This window comes from Mytilus trossulus, chromosome 6, assembly GCF_036588685.1.
Source record: "Mytilus trossulus isolate FHL-02 chromosome 6, PNRI_Mtr1.1.1.hap1, whole genome shotgun sequence".
NCBI lineage: Eukaryota > Metazoa > Mollusca > Bivalvia > Mytilida > Mytilidae > Mytilus > Mytilus trossulus.
In genome coordinates this window covers 69200871-69218909 of record NC_086378.1, presented here as the reverse complement: position 1 = coordinate 69218909, position 18039 = coordinate 69200871, and the positions used below count along the sequence as shown (strand labels likewise).

Genomic DNA, 18039 nt, shown 5'->3' with positions numbered 1-18039 from the left:
AAGAAGTTGTTAATTAAGAGTCGTTTTGAAGAATACTTATAAAACAGCAGTTTGATTGAAAACGAGTTTTGATCAATTTATAGTTCTGACAATGAACATTTTAAAACATTTCTACCCTATAGCATATTCTGGCAGTTTTATCTCTATCTATCTATGTATTTATTTATTTCAGTTTTTTATTTTTTTTATTTGTTTATTCCGTTTAACATTTTGTTACCTTTTTACATACTTTTGTGTTTTTGTATTATTTGGGGGTCTTTCCATTTTTCTGTGGAAAGACCTATTGTATTTGTTCTGATTATTAGGTCTTTCCACTTTTCTGTGGAAAGACCTATTGTTTTTCTTCTGATTATTTTTTTTCCGCCTAATTTTGTTCTTGCAATAAATATTTGTTTCGCAATATGTCGCTTAGATATTTGGTATATGATATCGAACAGTTTATGCGCTTATGAAATTTACCCTGCGTAACCGAATACTTTTCTTTGTAGGAGTTATCTCCCAAACACTGTTTTCCTTGTTTCCACGACTCCTTCGCAACCGTAAAAGATTACGACAAATTTTTTTTACAAAATTGCTCGTTATATCCTTCGCATGATTTGTCCTATTTTACCTAAGCAATATGAACGCTCCATATGAGAGTTATTTCCCATTATGCTTTTGATATAAGTGATATGCATTTCTAACTTGTGAACCATAAGTGAAAGAGACTAGGATCTTTTGATTTGAGGTCCTTGATCCAAAAGAAATAAAATTAGGTCAATGTCAAAGGTCAAGGCCATATTCTAATTTTTGAAATTGGCTTATTTCCACTCATTTTCATAAACCGCTTAAGATATCAAAAAAATATTTTTTCTAAATTGTTAGTTGCGACATGTCGTAACACGTAAATTTTGATTGCAAGTGTACAATGAACGTTAATGTGAGTTTTCTCCCCTCTTGCATTTAAAAATACGGGAATGGTGATATAACTGATAAACCAAATATAATTAAGACCTATGGTCTTTTGATTTGAGGTCCTTGGTTTATGATCTTGAAATTGATCTCAAGGTCATAGCTTAATTTGACATTCTAGATTTTGACCTTTGCTTTTACCTCACGTATATACATGATAAAGCCATGAGACTTTTGACAAAAGGTAACAAACCATTTAACCTTGAACAAAACAACAGGAAGTGACCTTGTGTAAATCGGAAGTAGCTCTTTTTGGTACTTTATAAATATAAAAGTATATAGAACCAGATATTTTTGGAATGAGTGTCAAGTAAATATTTAAATATTATCAGAAGAAACATTTTTCAAACCGGAAGTAACAAATCATCTCTCTTATTTAAAAAAAAGTATAGAAACCATATATTTTTGGAATCAGCGTACAATAAGCTATCATTTAAAGATTGAAATGACATTTTAAACTAAATTTTTCAACTTTCATATTAAAACACATTGTTTTTTGTGTGCAGAGAACAATTGGTTTTTAATTATTATTTTTTTTTCCGCCGCATCTTGAAATTTTTGTTTTGCAATATGTCGCTTAGATATTTTTTTTATATAGTATCGTACAGTTTATGCAGTTTTAAATTTCACCCTGCTAAGACGACCAATTTTCTTTGTAAGAGTTATCTCCATATTCACTTTTTATCAAGTGAGTGCATCTCCTTCGTAACATAAAAAGATATCAATAAATTCTTTTTCTACATTGTTCATTATATTCCTAGGATCTTTTGGCTAATTTGGATCGAAGCGATTCGATGAAATTTTACAGGAGTTATCTACCTTTACGAAATAAATTAATCGGTTTATTTTTTTAACTCATAAACCTTTGACCGTATTACCCTGAAACCTTTGTATTTGAGGTCCCTAGGTCCTAACTTAGAAATTAAGGTCAAGGTCAAAGGTCAAGGTCAAGTTCTTAATTTTGACTTTTTCATGTTTTTGCATTTTCTCCAACATTTAAAAAGATATGTATAAAAGAACAAATGTGAAATGATTGCTAGATGGTAATAAAGATATGTTACATTTGGTCTGATACCATCTAAAGACATCTTACAGGAGTAAATGCCCCTGATATATCTGATTATCAGGTTATTTGAATACAACTTCAACTTGGTTCAGTATAAAGCCATTAGACCTTCAATAAAAGTCTAGGTGACATATGACCTTGAAAAATGACAACCGGAAGTGACCTTGAGAAAACCGCACTTTTGTCATGTAAAAGTACTCGGAATCCATATATTTTGTAATATCGATACATAAACTTGTCCCTCAAGACTAAAAATAACTTTCGATAAACCGGAAGTGGCCAATTATCTTACGTTGTACACATACAAGTATACAGAAACTATACATTTTTGGAATCAGAGTAAAAAAGCTATGATTTGAGACCGGAAGTAACATTTCCTTTACCAGAAGTAGCACATTATCTCCTTTAGTTCACTTTAAAGCATATCAAAACTATTAGTAATAGCATCAGGTTGAGAAACTAGCTTCTTTTCAAAATTCTTTCATGTGGAAAGACCTTCAATTGTTCTCTGAACAATTGGTTTTTAATTTTTATTTATTTATTATTCAGTATTTTATCTTATTAATTTTAAACAAATTATTGAACTAAGTCAATTATTCATTTGGAATTATTGATATTATGCCAACTTATTTAATATTAAAACATTCATTGTGTTATACGAACTGATTTATCTATTTATATAATTCCAAGAAATGTGTTTTGATGCGATTTTTCTAAGTATAACAGAAAATAAATTTTTCATGTTTTAAAAGAAATCAATTTCAAACATGGCGAAATAACATCTATGTACTAAGGCAAGTACTTTTTAACTTAAAAATGTATTTATTTTTTTCCTATTATCCTTTTATATCTTAAATATATCTTACCATTACAATATCCAATTATCTGCTACTCATATATACGACGACAAGAACTGTATATCAATTGAACTGTTCTACTTGATAACAGACTCTGACAGATCTACCTTGATGGAGGTTTTTCAGTTCCTACAGGCAAGTCTGTCTTCATGAACAGTTCTGGACAAATTCTGGCAGTTTTATCTTCGAACTCTTACAAATTAAAAGTGTTCTTTTATAATATGAGTAACACTCTAGAACAGTTATATGATTAGATATTGTGGACACTTTTTAGAGATATTATAAAAAAGACTCACCATAGATACTGGGATTAAAATTATGTACGTCAGACGTGCGTTTTGTCCTAAAATTTTATATGTAGAGAAAGTCGAGTAGAGAAATATCTTAAGATATTCGGTGCAGGGGTATAAATTCTAAATATTTGATACCCAAATTTGATTTACTCCCCATAGTAATAAAAAGTCCTCAATAATGCTCTTCAGCAAAACCATCCTAATACATACAGACATTTTCTTGCATCTAAAGACTGCTAAGGTTTGATTCAAACAAAGGTTCTGCTCTTGAGAGCTATTTCCTGAAAAGGTCACATTGTCTTTGAGTAACATTAATAAAGAATCGATTTATCTATTTAAAAGTGTTAACAGATTGATCAACATTTGCATTTTGATTTGAAACAAAAAGTTGTCACCTCAGGTCTGATTGCCAGTTCCATGTTGTCTTTATGGGGCTGCCTATTGGCTCTTGAAACTGGTATGAGGCTGTAAAAAAAGTAAAACATTACTGAAAAATAGAACTGGTTTAGAAAATATATATTTGTGTCAGAACTCGTTCTAAAGGTCGAGACAACTTTTCTGCATACGGTCTCTTATTATTTAAGAGTTAAGGTTGTAGACGGTGTCTTTCGAAATACGAGCAATCTGTCAGTGATTGCAACTCAATATGGCCCATATTGGAAGCTCTTTTGAAAAAAATGTCATGATTTTTAGACTGTTATTGGAAATTATAAGAATGATGACAGACCGAAGGATAACTCTCTTAACAAATTCGTTATCACAAATATATTGGGATACAACTGGTAGTGTGATGTAACAGTTTTACAATCATATTAAAAGGAATACGTGATTACAACGATTAAAAAAAAAGAAAAGATACAACATGTCTTCATAAATCAAGGCAATCTGTGATACTGAATTTTTATTAGGGATAACAAACAGCAGCAATCTAAATACTGACATTTTTTTTCGTTTCAACGTGCAAAGCAGTAAGAGTAATTGAAGTGTTATATAATGCGCGTTAAAATGCCTTGTTATAGATATCAAATGTAATTTTCGGATTTGACCTTTTTTAAAATGATATTTTTGAAATGACAGAAATATTTTTTCGTTCACAGGCTCATTTATACACAAGTGTGATCCAGCCAGCAATTATATTCACAATGTTAAGGAAGATTTTCCAGCACTTCTTGTTTGGGACCCTGGATCTACAATTTGTATGTAGTATGTAATCTTTTAATGTTACTATTCCCCATTGAGAGCCATTTTGATAACCCGATGAATGCAGAAAATCAACAGTTATTCAGCCGGAAAGCAAATCCCTGATTTTTCCGTTAAAACCTCTAATTTATTTATCGAGCATCAAGCAGAGATATTTTTTGTGGAGGCAGTCAATAAGTGACGCTGCGCGGAAAATAAATCCCCCGAATAAATCCCCGCGGAAGACCACCCGGTAGGAAATTATGAATTTTGTTAAATTTGAATAAACCAAACGTATCAGGAGCGGTATAAACGATATCATAAGCTGTAAAAATACGTGAAAAATATAAGGAGACAAAGGAATGTATCGTTTAACTTTGATGCGTCCATTTTTCAACTTCGACTGTCACTGACAAATTGTTAGCTCGGGACAGATTGCCACATGTCCTGTTTACATAGATATAATTAATATGAATGGTAAACTGGATCATGGAGAACAGAACTGGAACAGTTGCGTGACGTTACCATTCGTTGTTTACATACGAACACAATTTTAGTACACATTTGACAGTTCTTGTCCATTCGTTTTTGATGTGTTTTGTTATTTGATTTTGCCACGTGATTACGGACTTTCTGAATTGATTTTCCTCCGAGTTCAGTTTTTTTGTGATTTTACTTTTTGGTGAGGCCACACAGGGGTTCCTCTTTTATCTTATCTTGAAACTTTTCTGCTCTTGACCAAAACAGCTCCGAAATATGTCAAACTGGCCACTAAGAATAAGATAGTCAACAAGTAATTCAAATGAACGAAATCTGATGTTTTTGTGATTTATTTCCCTTATTCATGCCTCAAAAGATGTCATTTTAAGTACACAAAATTATTTGAAATGAACAAAAGTGAAATTACACACTCAGATATTATGAATTTAGCAAATTATGCATATACGAAAATATACATAAATCTCCAAATGACAACCCTGAAGCAGTGCTTTATTTTTTGGGAAGTCCAGGTGTACATTATTGTAATATTTTAGCATGTCAGGTTTTGTCCTTAAAGACACAATATCCATAGATCTAATATAGCATAGATAAAAAAAAAGAGGAAAACAGAGTGAAAATATTAAGATCCATATTTTGAAGCTTGTATATCAAGATCATTCAGATGTATTTCAGAAGTTGAAGATAATATCACATAATCATTTACTATTGTTTGTGCTCATTATCTATTCATTCAGTCATTCATTAGATATTCCATAGATGGTTTTTCAATCTGCATTTAGTTTTACCCAAATAAATCCCTATTTATGAATTGTAGTTCATTCTATTTTTACAATATTGTAGCTGTATATACATGTACCTGCATGTAATTAGGATTTAAATATTCGGTCAACATGTTTTTTTTTTTAATACTTTATTTATTATGTTACCAAACAAGGTTTTATATGTCTCTGATTGTACCAATTAGACTTTAAAAAATCTTTTGAAACTCATTATATAGTTATTTTTCAAATCCCAAAACTTTATTTAATGTCTTAAATGGATGTTTTTTTCAAATTGTGTGATTGAATTACTTTCAATAACCATACTACAAACAACATGTATCCCCTTAAACAACTTACAATTAGAGAAAAGGCTATTTTCATTTTTTTACAGCATTTTCATTATGTCAAATATAGCATGTTTTGCAATTTATAGTTATTTGATATACATGATTGGGAATTGGGTTTTAAGTTGACAAATACTTAGTTGCTGTCACACCCAGAATATATCTTGATACTCTTGGCATTGACAATAACTGTTATTGCATATACACATATATGTACACATGTTATATAGAGTAACTAGAAATTTCTGTTAGAGAGTAAAAGTGCTTTTTTTTATATTTCTTTACTCAGAAAACAAGATATTTCATTTCCTTTATCATATTATTAAGCTTCCATCAAATGTAGGACTGATGGTTTTATGTAATATAAATAAGAGTTTAAGATTTTTATTCATTTAGGAAAAATAGAAAATTTACTATATCTTAGTACAGACATCCAACTCAAGGGGACTGTATGGGTATCAATTCTCAAAATCTCAAAATATTGTTAGAATAAGAAATCACTGCAGAGAACAAACGTTTTCAAAGATAAAATGAAATTCTGACATACAATTTTATATGCTGGGTATTACCAGCCCAGTAGTCAGCACTTCGGTGTTGACATGAATATCAATGACATGATCATTTTTATAAATTTCCTGTAACCAGTAGTCAGCAATTCGGGGTTGACATGAATATCAATGATATGGTCATTTAACTAAATTTCCTGTTACAAAACTAAGGTTTTCTTATCTCAGAAATAGAGTACCTTAAACGTTTTAGGCATAACTTTTTAAATTTTGGGTCCTTAATGCTCTTCAACTCTGTACTTGTTTGGCTTTATAACTATTTTGATCTGAGCGCCACTGATGAGTCTGATGAACACGAAGCGCGCGTTTAGCGAATTAAATTATAAGCATGTTACCTTTGATAATTAAGGAATGGGTTCTACTTGTTTACTCAGTTTCTAGATACAAAATGAAATAAAGCCCTGATTTTGTATTTATTGTTTTCTCTCAAATTGTATTACCTTGTTATATTGCTTCTTACACATAGAAATTGATTGTTTGGTAAAGCCTTTTGTTGGAGTTCTTTGGTAATTCAAATTTGAATCAACATTCTCATGGGCATAATATCATTTGCCAGTGACCAGAAGTTGTTACATTTCAGTGTTCAACTAATTAATTCCACCAAAATATTGGGATAGAGTATATCTATTCAAACTCATTTGAAGGATGAGTGATTAAGTTTCATGGTCAAGTCCGTTTCTCATATAAGCAGTAATTCTTTTTTTATTTGATGAATGAGATGGTTTTAAGATGCCCATATGCGACTGGCGGTTTTTTCTGACCATGACTATAATAAGTGTACAGAATGGTTGTAAGGTGTACATACATTTCTGGTTGGATTCTCATTACCTTAACCTAATTTCCATGGTTTATCGGTCGATATTACGATTTTGTGGTTTGATCTATTTATCCAGTACTATACGCATGACAACCATCTAATTTTGGTACATATATCTGTCTTTCTGACATTGTTCGTCTGACCGTGACTTTATTTTGATAGAATATTGATAATATTAAGTTGATGGTATACTTTATTTCTATAGGTAAACCACAGTTTTGCATCTAGTATTCATGGGTATTCTAACCTACCAACACAGATAGGTGAAATGTTTCGTCACTTTAGTTCAACGCAGGTCCACTCCTTTAGCATTTGTTGTAAGTAATTGATTTATTTGAGTTTACAAATTATATGGGAAGTGTTCATCTAAACAAAACATCTAGTAATTATATATACACATGGAAAAAAGTATTGCAACACCATGAGTTTTTTAAACTTGAAAAATCGGCCTTTTTTTGGGATGAAATATAATAAAATATTTGTATAATATTATTGAAACATAGTTTGTGATAACATTGGCATTGAAACGAACAAAAAATGTTTGAAAAAAATATGATTTATATAACCACAATATTAATAACAAAATGAAGTGTTTTTGGTCCAAAAAATGCATTGTACAACTTTTACTGTAGTTGAACTTTACAATGTCAGACATTTCGAAATTAATCTTCAGATGACTGTTCACATCATGGTTGATCGTTATACGCCAAACACTTAGTACTTTGTGCGCAGCCTCCATTCAAACGGATAACCGCATCTAAACGTCTTCTGATTCCTGCCATAAACGACTTATTTGTTGCTAAGTTAGCAGCAACCATTTCTGATGAAGGGCATTGTTTATTTTATGATTTGTTTGAACTGGGTTGTCCTTTCGCGCACTTTCCGCCCAATTGTGTCCCAAATATGCTCGATATGGTTCAAATCCGGGCCAAGGAAGATGAACCGAATTCCATTTGAACATTGGATCCTTCTCCACGATGTTAATTTTCAACTTTTGTGAGCTCTGCATTACATTGGATACGGAAAACTGTGTGTATGTTCGTTAGCAAAGGTCTCCGGAATGGTCTTATCGCACGATGACCAGTAGCGATGAGTCGATCTCGAACAATTCTTGTTAAAAGGCTCATGTATGACCACCACTCTTTTTTTAGGATTGTCTTGTATGCAATGGGTTGCCTCCAGACCAACCTTCATTATACTTAATTTTTCCTAGCAAATGGTATATGGGGTCTTCATTATCTCGGAAGGTCTTTAACAGCGTTTATTGCCTGATTTTTATTCTCAAAACGACTTATAGTGGAATGGTGATGACCAACCATACGTGCAGCTGTTACAGCGCCATCTCTGCTTCTCTTATGCTGATAATCTGCCATCTTGCTGCAGTTAAAAGTTGTCAAGGACCCTTTACAAGGTGTCAATCACATAACTTTAAAAACTTGGTTATTTAAAGTGTTGAAAACAATGAGGATAAAAACATCTGTTTTGCTGTTTACGGTTACGGTAGCTGCATGTGCAGATAAAAACTTATCGAGTCGATAGTAATTGATTAAACTCAGGTGACACTTAAATAATGTTTAACTAGTTCTATTTTACCAAATTATATCACAAAAAAATGAAGAGTGTTTTTTTTAATTTCAATTTCAATTTGGTGTTGCAATAATTTTTTCCAGGTGTATATAAAAAGTGTGCTGCTGATAGAGGTCGTGACGAAATATAAATTAAGGTTTTGGCATTTCATGCTCTTTTATGTTCAATATTTTCCAAGAGGAAATAAATAAACCAGATTCATAGTGAAATTCGCGTAGAAGGATCATGCTTTAAAAAATGCTAATAAATGATTGAAGTTAATTAAATGTAGGCATGTTTGTGCTTGTATGGGAACATACATTTGTAAATGAAATGAACAATTCAGCATACAAATTTAAAGGCCTTCTAATTGGAGTCCCCGTGATTTGCCTCTCAAAAAATAGGTTCACAACGCCAACCGACTACCTTGTATGCCTAAATGGCATTTCGAACGATAATAATTCCATATATATAATATAGAAACAAAGAGTATGAATAGGCCACTTTCGAGTTCATCCGTCACCGGAAAAAACTTGTCAATTATACGCGCCTTTATCATCGTCATTTGTGCGTTTAGGGGCGTCGTCACTTCCTTCCAATGTTTAGCGAGTGGTTGGAAAACTATAATTCTATATTGTACGAATTATTCGGCAAATTAAATTCTCAAAATTGACAATCAACACTGCTGTCATTAGGGAAATGTCAGTAAGTACCTACAGAGCAACCATTATTTCTAGTTTATCCTGCACAAAGACGATCACTAAGACGCTTGATGAACGTAAATAGTGCAGGGATACAGGCAAGCCCCTCTATCTGGTAAATGACGTCATAAAGGCGTGTATAATTGACGAGTTTTTGCCGGTGACGGATGAACTCGAAAGTGGTCTATTGACTAGAGATTCGCAGGTGTTCAGTTATAGATAGTGCAAACCCATTATTTGTTGTTGCTACAATTGGTTTTAATTCAATCTTATGTCCCCAGAACATCAATAAGAAGAGAGTTAGACTTACTTTTACTTTTTCATTAATTAACTAATTTAGATTTCTTTTTACGGTTATTTGCTCTGTCTCACATATAAAAAAGAAGATATGGTATGATTGCCAATGACACAACTATCCACAAAAGACCAAAATGTCACAGACATTAACAACTATAGCTCACCGTAAGGCATTCGACAATGAGCAAAACCCATACCGCATAGTCAGCTATAAAAGGCTCCGATTAGACAACATTTGGACAATGTAAAACCATTCGAACGAAAAACAAAGAGGCTTATTTTTGTAAAATATGAACGAAAAACAAATATGTAACACAGAAACAAACGACAACCACTGAATTACTCCTGTTAGTACCGTTGTGTAATACGGTATTGTCCATCTTGCTGTTTATTATTCTTATGCAATAGATACTTTTTTATATCCATTTGTTAATTTTATCTTATAAGTTGTACTTGATGACCACTCAGACTGGTTTGATTTTTATCACTTAGTTTTCTTAGTTTTCTTTACCGTTTCAATCATTTCTTTTTTTGAAAACTTTCGCTATAATAATTTCCTTATGTACTTTTTCTTCAACATCTCAAAACTAACCACTCAGAAGTCTAGTGAGGATTAAATTAGACAAACGACTATTCATATACGTGTTATCAAGTAAATCATACTGGTTTGTTACAAGATATATTTGCACGATAAAACTAACCGATTAACAACGACCTCGAAAAAGAGTTTTTCTTTTGATAGTTGTGCAAGGCAAAAAAGTGGATATGCTTATATTTAGCACAGTTATGTCATGTCTTTTTTTATTTCATACTGACAAGTTTTTTTTTATGTCTTTCTTTTCTAAGTATAATGTTTCTTAAGAATAATTATTTTTAAAGGTCGTATATAAGTTATCTAATGTTAACAATTATACTTGTCAAACACAACGATTAAAAACGTCAATTCAACCTTATAGATTTAAAGTTTCAATTGGTTTTTGCATTTGTTGATTATTTCAAAGTTAACTATAAATTTATTTGTTGGAATATTCCATTCCACGTTATAATGTGAATATTTAACGTGTTTCGCCTCCAATTGAAAAAAAGGATGTTTTTTATTCCAAATTTTCCTTTTAAACAGTTGCAAAGATTAACCATAAATTTGTCCTTTAAGTAAAGAAATAATTCAAGGAGTTTTAGACAAGTTATTCCCTTACAAATAACCCGGCACATGGAATTCTCATATAACAATACAAATGCAGAGAAACAAATCTCAATATCTAGAAAAATTGTGAATTTCTCTCAACCAATCAAAATACAGTATACTTACGTTAGGTGGAATTGCTGAAACTAACTGGATACTTTTGAACAAGGAAATAGTTATCAAAGGTACCAGGATTCTAATTAAATACGCCAGACGCGCGTTTCGTCTACATAAGACTCATCAATGACGCTGAGATAAAAAAAAAAAAGTTATAAAGCCAAACAAGTACAAAGTTAAAGAGCATTGAGAACTCAAATTTTCAAAAAGTTTTGCTAAATACGGCTAAGGAAATCTGTTCCTTGGATGAGAAAATCCTTAGTTTTTCAAAAAATTCAAAGTTTTGTAACAGGAAATTTATAAAAATGACCATATAACTGATCTTCATGTCAACATCGAAGTGCTGACTATTGGGCTGGTGTTACCCTCGGGACGAAATGTCCACCAGCAGTGTCACCGACCCGGTGTTGTAAATAATTATCAGAGGTACCAGCATTATTATTTCATACGCCAGACGCGCGTTTCGTCTACATGAGACTCATCAGTGCCGCTCTGATCAAAAGCCACACAAGGTCAAAGTTGAAGATCATAATAAAAAAATTGTAACAGGTTTCATAATATCCTCTTGTGAAATAAGTTTTACTTTAAATATGTGCCACCTAAGATAGGTATTAAGTAGGACGACAAATTTCCACTTAACTCTACTTTACTCAGTACGTGTATAACTCATTTATTGATTTTGTAAAAAAAACCCAACTTTACTTCAGTAATCCCAAGAACAAATATATTAAGATTAAGCTGTGTACGTTTTTTTTTTAACGCACTCTCGTCCAAGGTAAGAATTGTCTTATTGACACTCATACTTCATGTTTTTATTACTGCCTGTACCGTCTATCCAACTTATTCGTTCGATGTATGTTTACTTGTTTTCCTTTTGGTTTTCTCATGTTATTGTGAAGGTTGGTGGCTGTTACAACCTGTCATAAGTCATTAGATAGCTGTTCATCGGTTGTGGTTTGTTGTTGTGGTTCATATGTGTTTTTCTTGTATGTAACATTTTACACTAGTCATTTTTGGGCCTCTTATAGCTTGTTGTAAGCCAAGGTTATTTTTTTAAAGTCTTACTTTATACTTTGTGAAATAAATGGATTGTTGTCTAATTGACTTTCATACAGCATATTCTTATTCACGTAGCAGTAACCTTTATCATATTGATTGCTGTTGTAGAAATATTACCTTAATGTGTCTTCGTTCATACAATTATAAACAGATACCGAAACCGAAACCAAGGATAGTTGAGTTAAAAGTCTTTTGTGTTAATGTTAGGGTGATGTTAGGTTAAACGAGCCTATAAATATATATAGTTTTACATTTTAATTAAGCTACAATATCATATCATAAAACAACACTTGAAATGAATCTATTTAAAAATAGCAGTTTTTATAACCACCGACATGAATACACTTATACAGTGATATATAATCAGATGTGTCAGGTTAATTCTATACTTACAATCTTAAGCTTTGTGATGATGCACATTAATCATGAAGAATATCGACAGAGTCACATTGATACACATAGTTGTACAGTTGGTGGATATCGCTTATGTTTTATAAATGTTCGTTTGTCAAATAACAGTTCTTCTGCCATTTTAATTTGGATGAATAATTTGTACCATGAAAGCGATAACCTGACTCTATGAAAAAGAAGATGTGGTATGATTGCCAATGAGACAACTATCCACAAAAGACCAAAATAACATAAACATTAACAACTATAGGTCACCGTACGGCCTTCAACAATGAGCAAAGACCATACCGCATAGTCAGCTTTAAAAGGCCCCGATAAAACAAGGTCATCAACTTCAAATAAATCTTTTAAACTAGGGAAGATTATATAGCACTGTCAGATGTTACATACAATTCGATATGTCAAAATATATACATGTTATTCAGTTGTTGTCGTTTTTTGTTTTCTATGTTATATTTGCTTTTTATTCATTTTTTTGTAGATAAAAGAAGCCGTTATTTTTCTACACTAAATTAATTTACATTTGTCATACCGAGGCCTTTTATAGCTAACCATGCAGTATAGGTTATGCTCATTAGTGATGGTCTTTTTTTTATATTTATCATTGAAGTTACTGGGCTGCATAAAGTAAACCTTTTTATTTGTCACATGTTTGCATATGGGATGTTCTTCATACATTTTTTGGTTATAATCTTATCGTTGTTCATTATATGTTGATCGCGGAATATCAAATTCTAATAGTTTTACTGTCTTAATCTATATTGTATAGCAATAGGTGATTCAGTTAGATATAGGGTGTCAATAAAAGCGCAAGAGCATCATATTACTCTTCTTTAGATATATCATGTACCAATCTGTGTAAAGCATTGCGGTTTTTGGTACAGAGGGAGTCAGATATCAGACATCGTATTTTTATTTAGGTATATAGGTATCAATGCCAGGTTTGTGATCCTGTACACTCAATAAATCTAAACTTTCTTCAAATTCCTGTCATCCTATTTTATATAAAAATATTCATCACAAGTATATAAAACACAACAAAGCAAACTAAATATAGATCAAGTAACAAGAAAATATAGAAGGTGATATCAGTTGCCCTTGAAAATTTAGTAGATTCTCCTTCAGATTTGTCACCCATCGTGATTCTCATATTTGAAATTAGTTGATAACTTTAAATTGGCAGGGGACATTCAATTAAAAGAGATTGGGATTTTGGCTACGACAATAGGAACACATCTGCTTTCATCTGTAAATAAAAATTCACTAACGATCAACAAACTCGTGATTGCGTCTCGCAAAAGAATGAACTTTAAATCTAGTGTAAAATTGGCTATTTTTTTATAATTTTTTGTGTAAAAATACCGAACTCAAAGAAAAATTTTAAAACGAAAAGTCCTTCAACAAATGACAAAATCAACAGCCCGAACACATCAAACGAATGGAAAACACTATCATATTCCTTATCTAGTGTAGAAGTTTTCTTACATGGAATATGGTGGATTAAACCAGTTTTTCATAACCTACCAAACCTCTCAGATGTATGACAGTCGCAACAAATCCATTATATCATCAATAATGTTTGAACTCAACAAACCGATTTAATAGCTATTAAATGCATCAAAATACTATAAGCTTTCATACATATCGCTGTTTCCCTCTTTTACCCTCTCATAATGTTGAAAATATTTTATGAAAGCTATCGATAATTTTCTGATATTTACTAGCAAGTGAGATTCGTGTCCTGTTAATGTATTGAAAACATGAATTTCCATTTAATGTTTGGTTATTTATTTATGTCACATTTGTCTATGCAGTCATAAAGCTGTTATACCTAAAATTAAGAATCTTATAATTCTAAGCTTTCACAAGTTGGTGATGAAGGTAGGTTCAGCATATCGCTTTGAATGCAATAAACTTAAAAAAATGTTATTAGCTTCGATCGATACGTTAATGGATCCATTTGGAAAAAGCTCAAATGACAGGAGGTATTTTGCAAAACAGAATATAAGTCTGTGTCTTTCATTTTGTAAGAAATCTAGAATTAAACAAGACGTCTTAAATCTGTTTCTTGTGACAAATATGGCGTAATTACTTACAGATTGCGTAAGGATGAAAAACCAGTTCCTGTTGCTTGCAACTTTCTTGTTACATGTAACTTGCTTGAAATATGGCAAGGCACCACTCAGAGATAGACTTATTTCTCTAAACCTGTACAATGGTTATTGTCGTAGATGAAGAGATTGGAAAAAGTGACAAAGTTTAGAAGAAAGGTCAATCTTCAACAAAAAACTAAACAGACTCATTTAGAAGGGATATAGTTACGATACTGTTGTCAGATCATTAAAGATTGCATATTTTGGAGTTAATATTGATTCACTTATAGTGTCTTTGCATCGGAGCTAAACACATTTATTTAACAAACAAAAAAAACAGTTGTTGGCATGACACGGGTTATGTTCTTCTCATATTGTTTATGGTAGTATGATACTAAACCCCTAACGGGAGGAATTGTACCTGATATTCATATGATGAAGACATAATCTTTCAATCAGTTTAATTGAGGTCTGGAGCTGGCATGTCAGTTAACTGCTAGTAGTCTGTTTTTCCGACGTAGTCGGTATAGTTTCGGTTTCTGACCTTTGAACTAAAGGACGCTTAACTATGGCAACAGTATACGCATGCTCGAAAATCCTTTCTGTGATTGGACAAAATGCTGTCAAGGTGGGTGATTTGGTTGTGTTTGAAAAAACGTCTCGTAAATTATATCATGATGGAAAGCAAGTGAAAAACTATAAATATTTGAACTAGATCTTACAAAGATTTATATTTATATTAAAATAATAGTTTCTCCAATAGCTCTTTTCATCCATGACCGCTGTTTATTCGGGAAAATTAATGTATATAATAATTTTTAATGTCAACTTTGTTGTACGAACGTACATGACTTTTAGAAAGCACCTACGCATGTGAGATTTCCGCGGGGTTTTGGTGAATATTCTAAAATTTAAATACGTCGGATATATTTTTTAAAGATAGTTCTTGTTATTTATGTATTATTGTCAATTTCTACATTTTCTTTTGTAACATTTGACATCGGACTCGGACTTTTCTTGAACTGAATTTTATTGTGCCTATTGTACATGTTGTAAAGCGTTTACTTTTCTACATTGGCTGGAGGCATAGAAGGAGGGTTTAACCCCGCAGTAATTTTGCGCCTGTCCCAAGTCAGAAGCCTCTGGCCTTCGTAAGTCTTGTATGATTCTAAATTTTAGTTTCATGTGTATAATTCGGAGTTTAGTAAGACGTCCATTTTCACTAAACTAGTATACATATTTTTAAGGGGCCAGCTGAAGAACGCTCCCGGGGGCGAGAGTTTCTCGCTATATTGAAAACCCATTGGTGGTCTGCTCTATGGTCGGATTGTTGCCGCTTTGACAAATTCACCATTTCTTTTCTCAATTTTAACACATGACTGTATGGAATCCTTTTTTATTTGCTTTAGAACCTTACAACTAGTTCTATTGTGTGCGATTACTGGGTTTGTTTTGTCAATTTATATCTCATATTTTAAATGGTCTGTCGGGGAAAGATAAAGCGGAAATGCATTAGGGAAAAGGGTATAAACGTTACAGCGCTATTAAATATCAAATATTAAAACAATATAACATTGCGGGGAAAAAGGCTTCCAAAAATCATTGTCTTGAATCGATAATCATTCATATTTATATCCTATTAAGGATTTGAAATATTGAACAGGACATTACTAAATACATTTACTGAATACAATTACAAGTAAATGAGGATTTCAGGAGCAATCCAATTTCTCCTTTCCTGACGCATAGCATCATGCAATAACTCACAGTGAATACATGCAATAGAAGTTCAAAATAAACGTAGGGATGACTTGATCTTTTTTGTATTTTCGCTCTTATATTTTGGAAAGTACAAGTAATTAATTACAGTCAGCTGGACAATTTATTGATTTGGAGGATTTTCATTTGTCAGTGTGTTTAGCTCAATATGTGCATCGATGGATTATTTATTTTAGTGTAGTATTTTATTAATCAATTTCGATAGTATAAACACAGACATCTAAATGGTTTGTTTCCGTCGTCTACTAACTTGACCTTAGTCCACACCAGTTATACGCATGCGTTTCTAGTTGCCCTCAACCATGTCATACAATGAATTATGGTTTACGATTAATAGGGTCTTATTTAGTATGTGAGTGTGTTTACACATTTTCATTTCGTAAGTCGAGTTGAAAGGAATGAAAATTTTAAAACATGAATGAATCTAGAAATACGGCGCAAGAATATGTCTTTGGATCTTTTTTCATTTGTCCTTTAGTTCATTCTTTTTTTTAAATTCATCATCGTATATATTGGAATACTATAAATAAGAATATGTATGATAATGTGAAGAAAGTGTAAAAATTTAATACATGACAGAAAAAAAAACATTTATCGGAAAGGTATATGCAAATTTACGAATAAAAACCACCAAACTCATGAGCAATGAAAATGATCAAACAATGAAATTATCCTATTTACAATTCAATATAATAGAATTAGTAAAATAAAACTAGTACACTTATTATAGTAGGGCTAACATTTCAAATCGTACAACAATTTAATTATATTTTCCAACAAGAATGACCATATTATAATAAAACAATTGAAATGATAATGATCAACCTTGTGGCAGTTCGTTTGTCAAATTATTGCATTTAGTATGCAATGATTTTTTAAATTGATTCTTTCAAATAAATATCATAATGGTATATGTATTTGTTCATTTCACGTAGCAAAACAACATGTGTTTTATACATTTAATCATCTAGCTTATGGTCCTCAATTCTCTTCAACTTCGTACTTTATTTAGCCTCTTTAATTTTTGTTTTTTCAATCGTCACTGATGAGTCTTTTGTAGACAAATCACGTGTCTGGCGCAAATACAAAATTTTATTTCTAGTAACTATGATGAGTTTATTTTCAACCACTGGGTTGATGTTACTGGTGATGGTCTTTTTTTTATTTCCCGAGCCCAATAGTCAGCACTTCTGTGTTTACATGAAATATCATTGATATGGTCATAATTATAAATCAACTGCAGAGAAAAAAACTTTGTTTTTTTTGTAAAACCAAGGCTGTTCTATCTCAGGATTAGATTATCTTAGCTGAATTTGGCAAAACATTTAGGAAAGATTGGTCTTCAACTTCGTACTGTATTTAGCCTATGTAACTTTTTTTATTCTAGCGTCACTGATTATTCTTATGAACGAAACACGCGTCTTGTGCAAATACAAAATTTCAATCCTGGTATTTATGATGAGTTAATTCATGAACCAATTATTAACGTAATTGCACA

The 18039-nt window shown here is 31.7% G+C and overlaps 1 protein-coding gene across 1 annotated transcript in view; it reads left to right on the top strand.

The window, feature by feature from the left end:
• The window catches only part of LOC134723706 (uncharacterized), an 84046-nt gene that overhangs the window by 58737 nt on the left and 7270 nt on the right, over positions 1 to 18039 (top strand). The window contains exon 3 of the mRNA XM_063587258.1: positions 4265 to 4370. Within this exon, the coding sequence (XP_063443328.1) occupies positions 4310 to 4370 (61 nt within the window). The 5' untranslated portion in view covers positions 4265 to 4309. The remainder of the gene's footprint in view (positions 1 to 4264; positions 4371 to 18039) is intronic.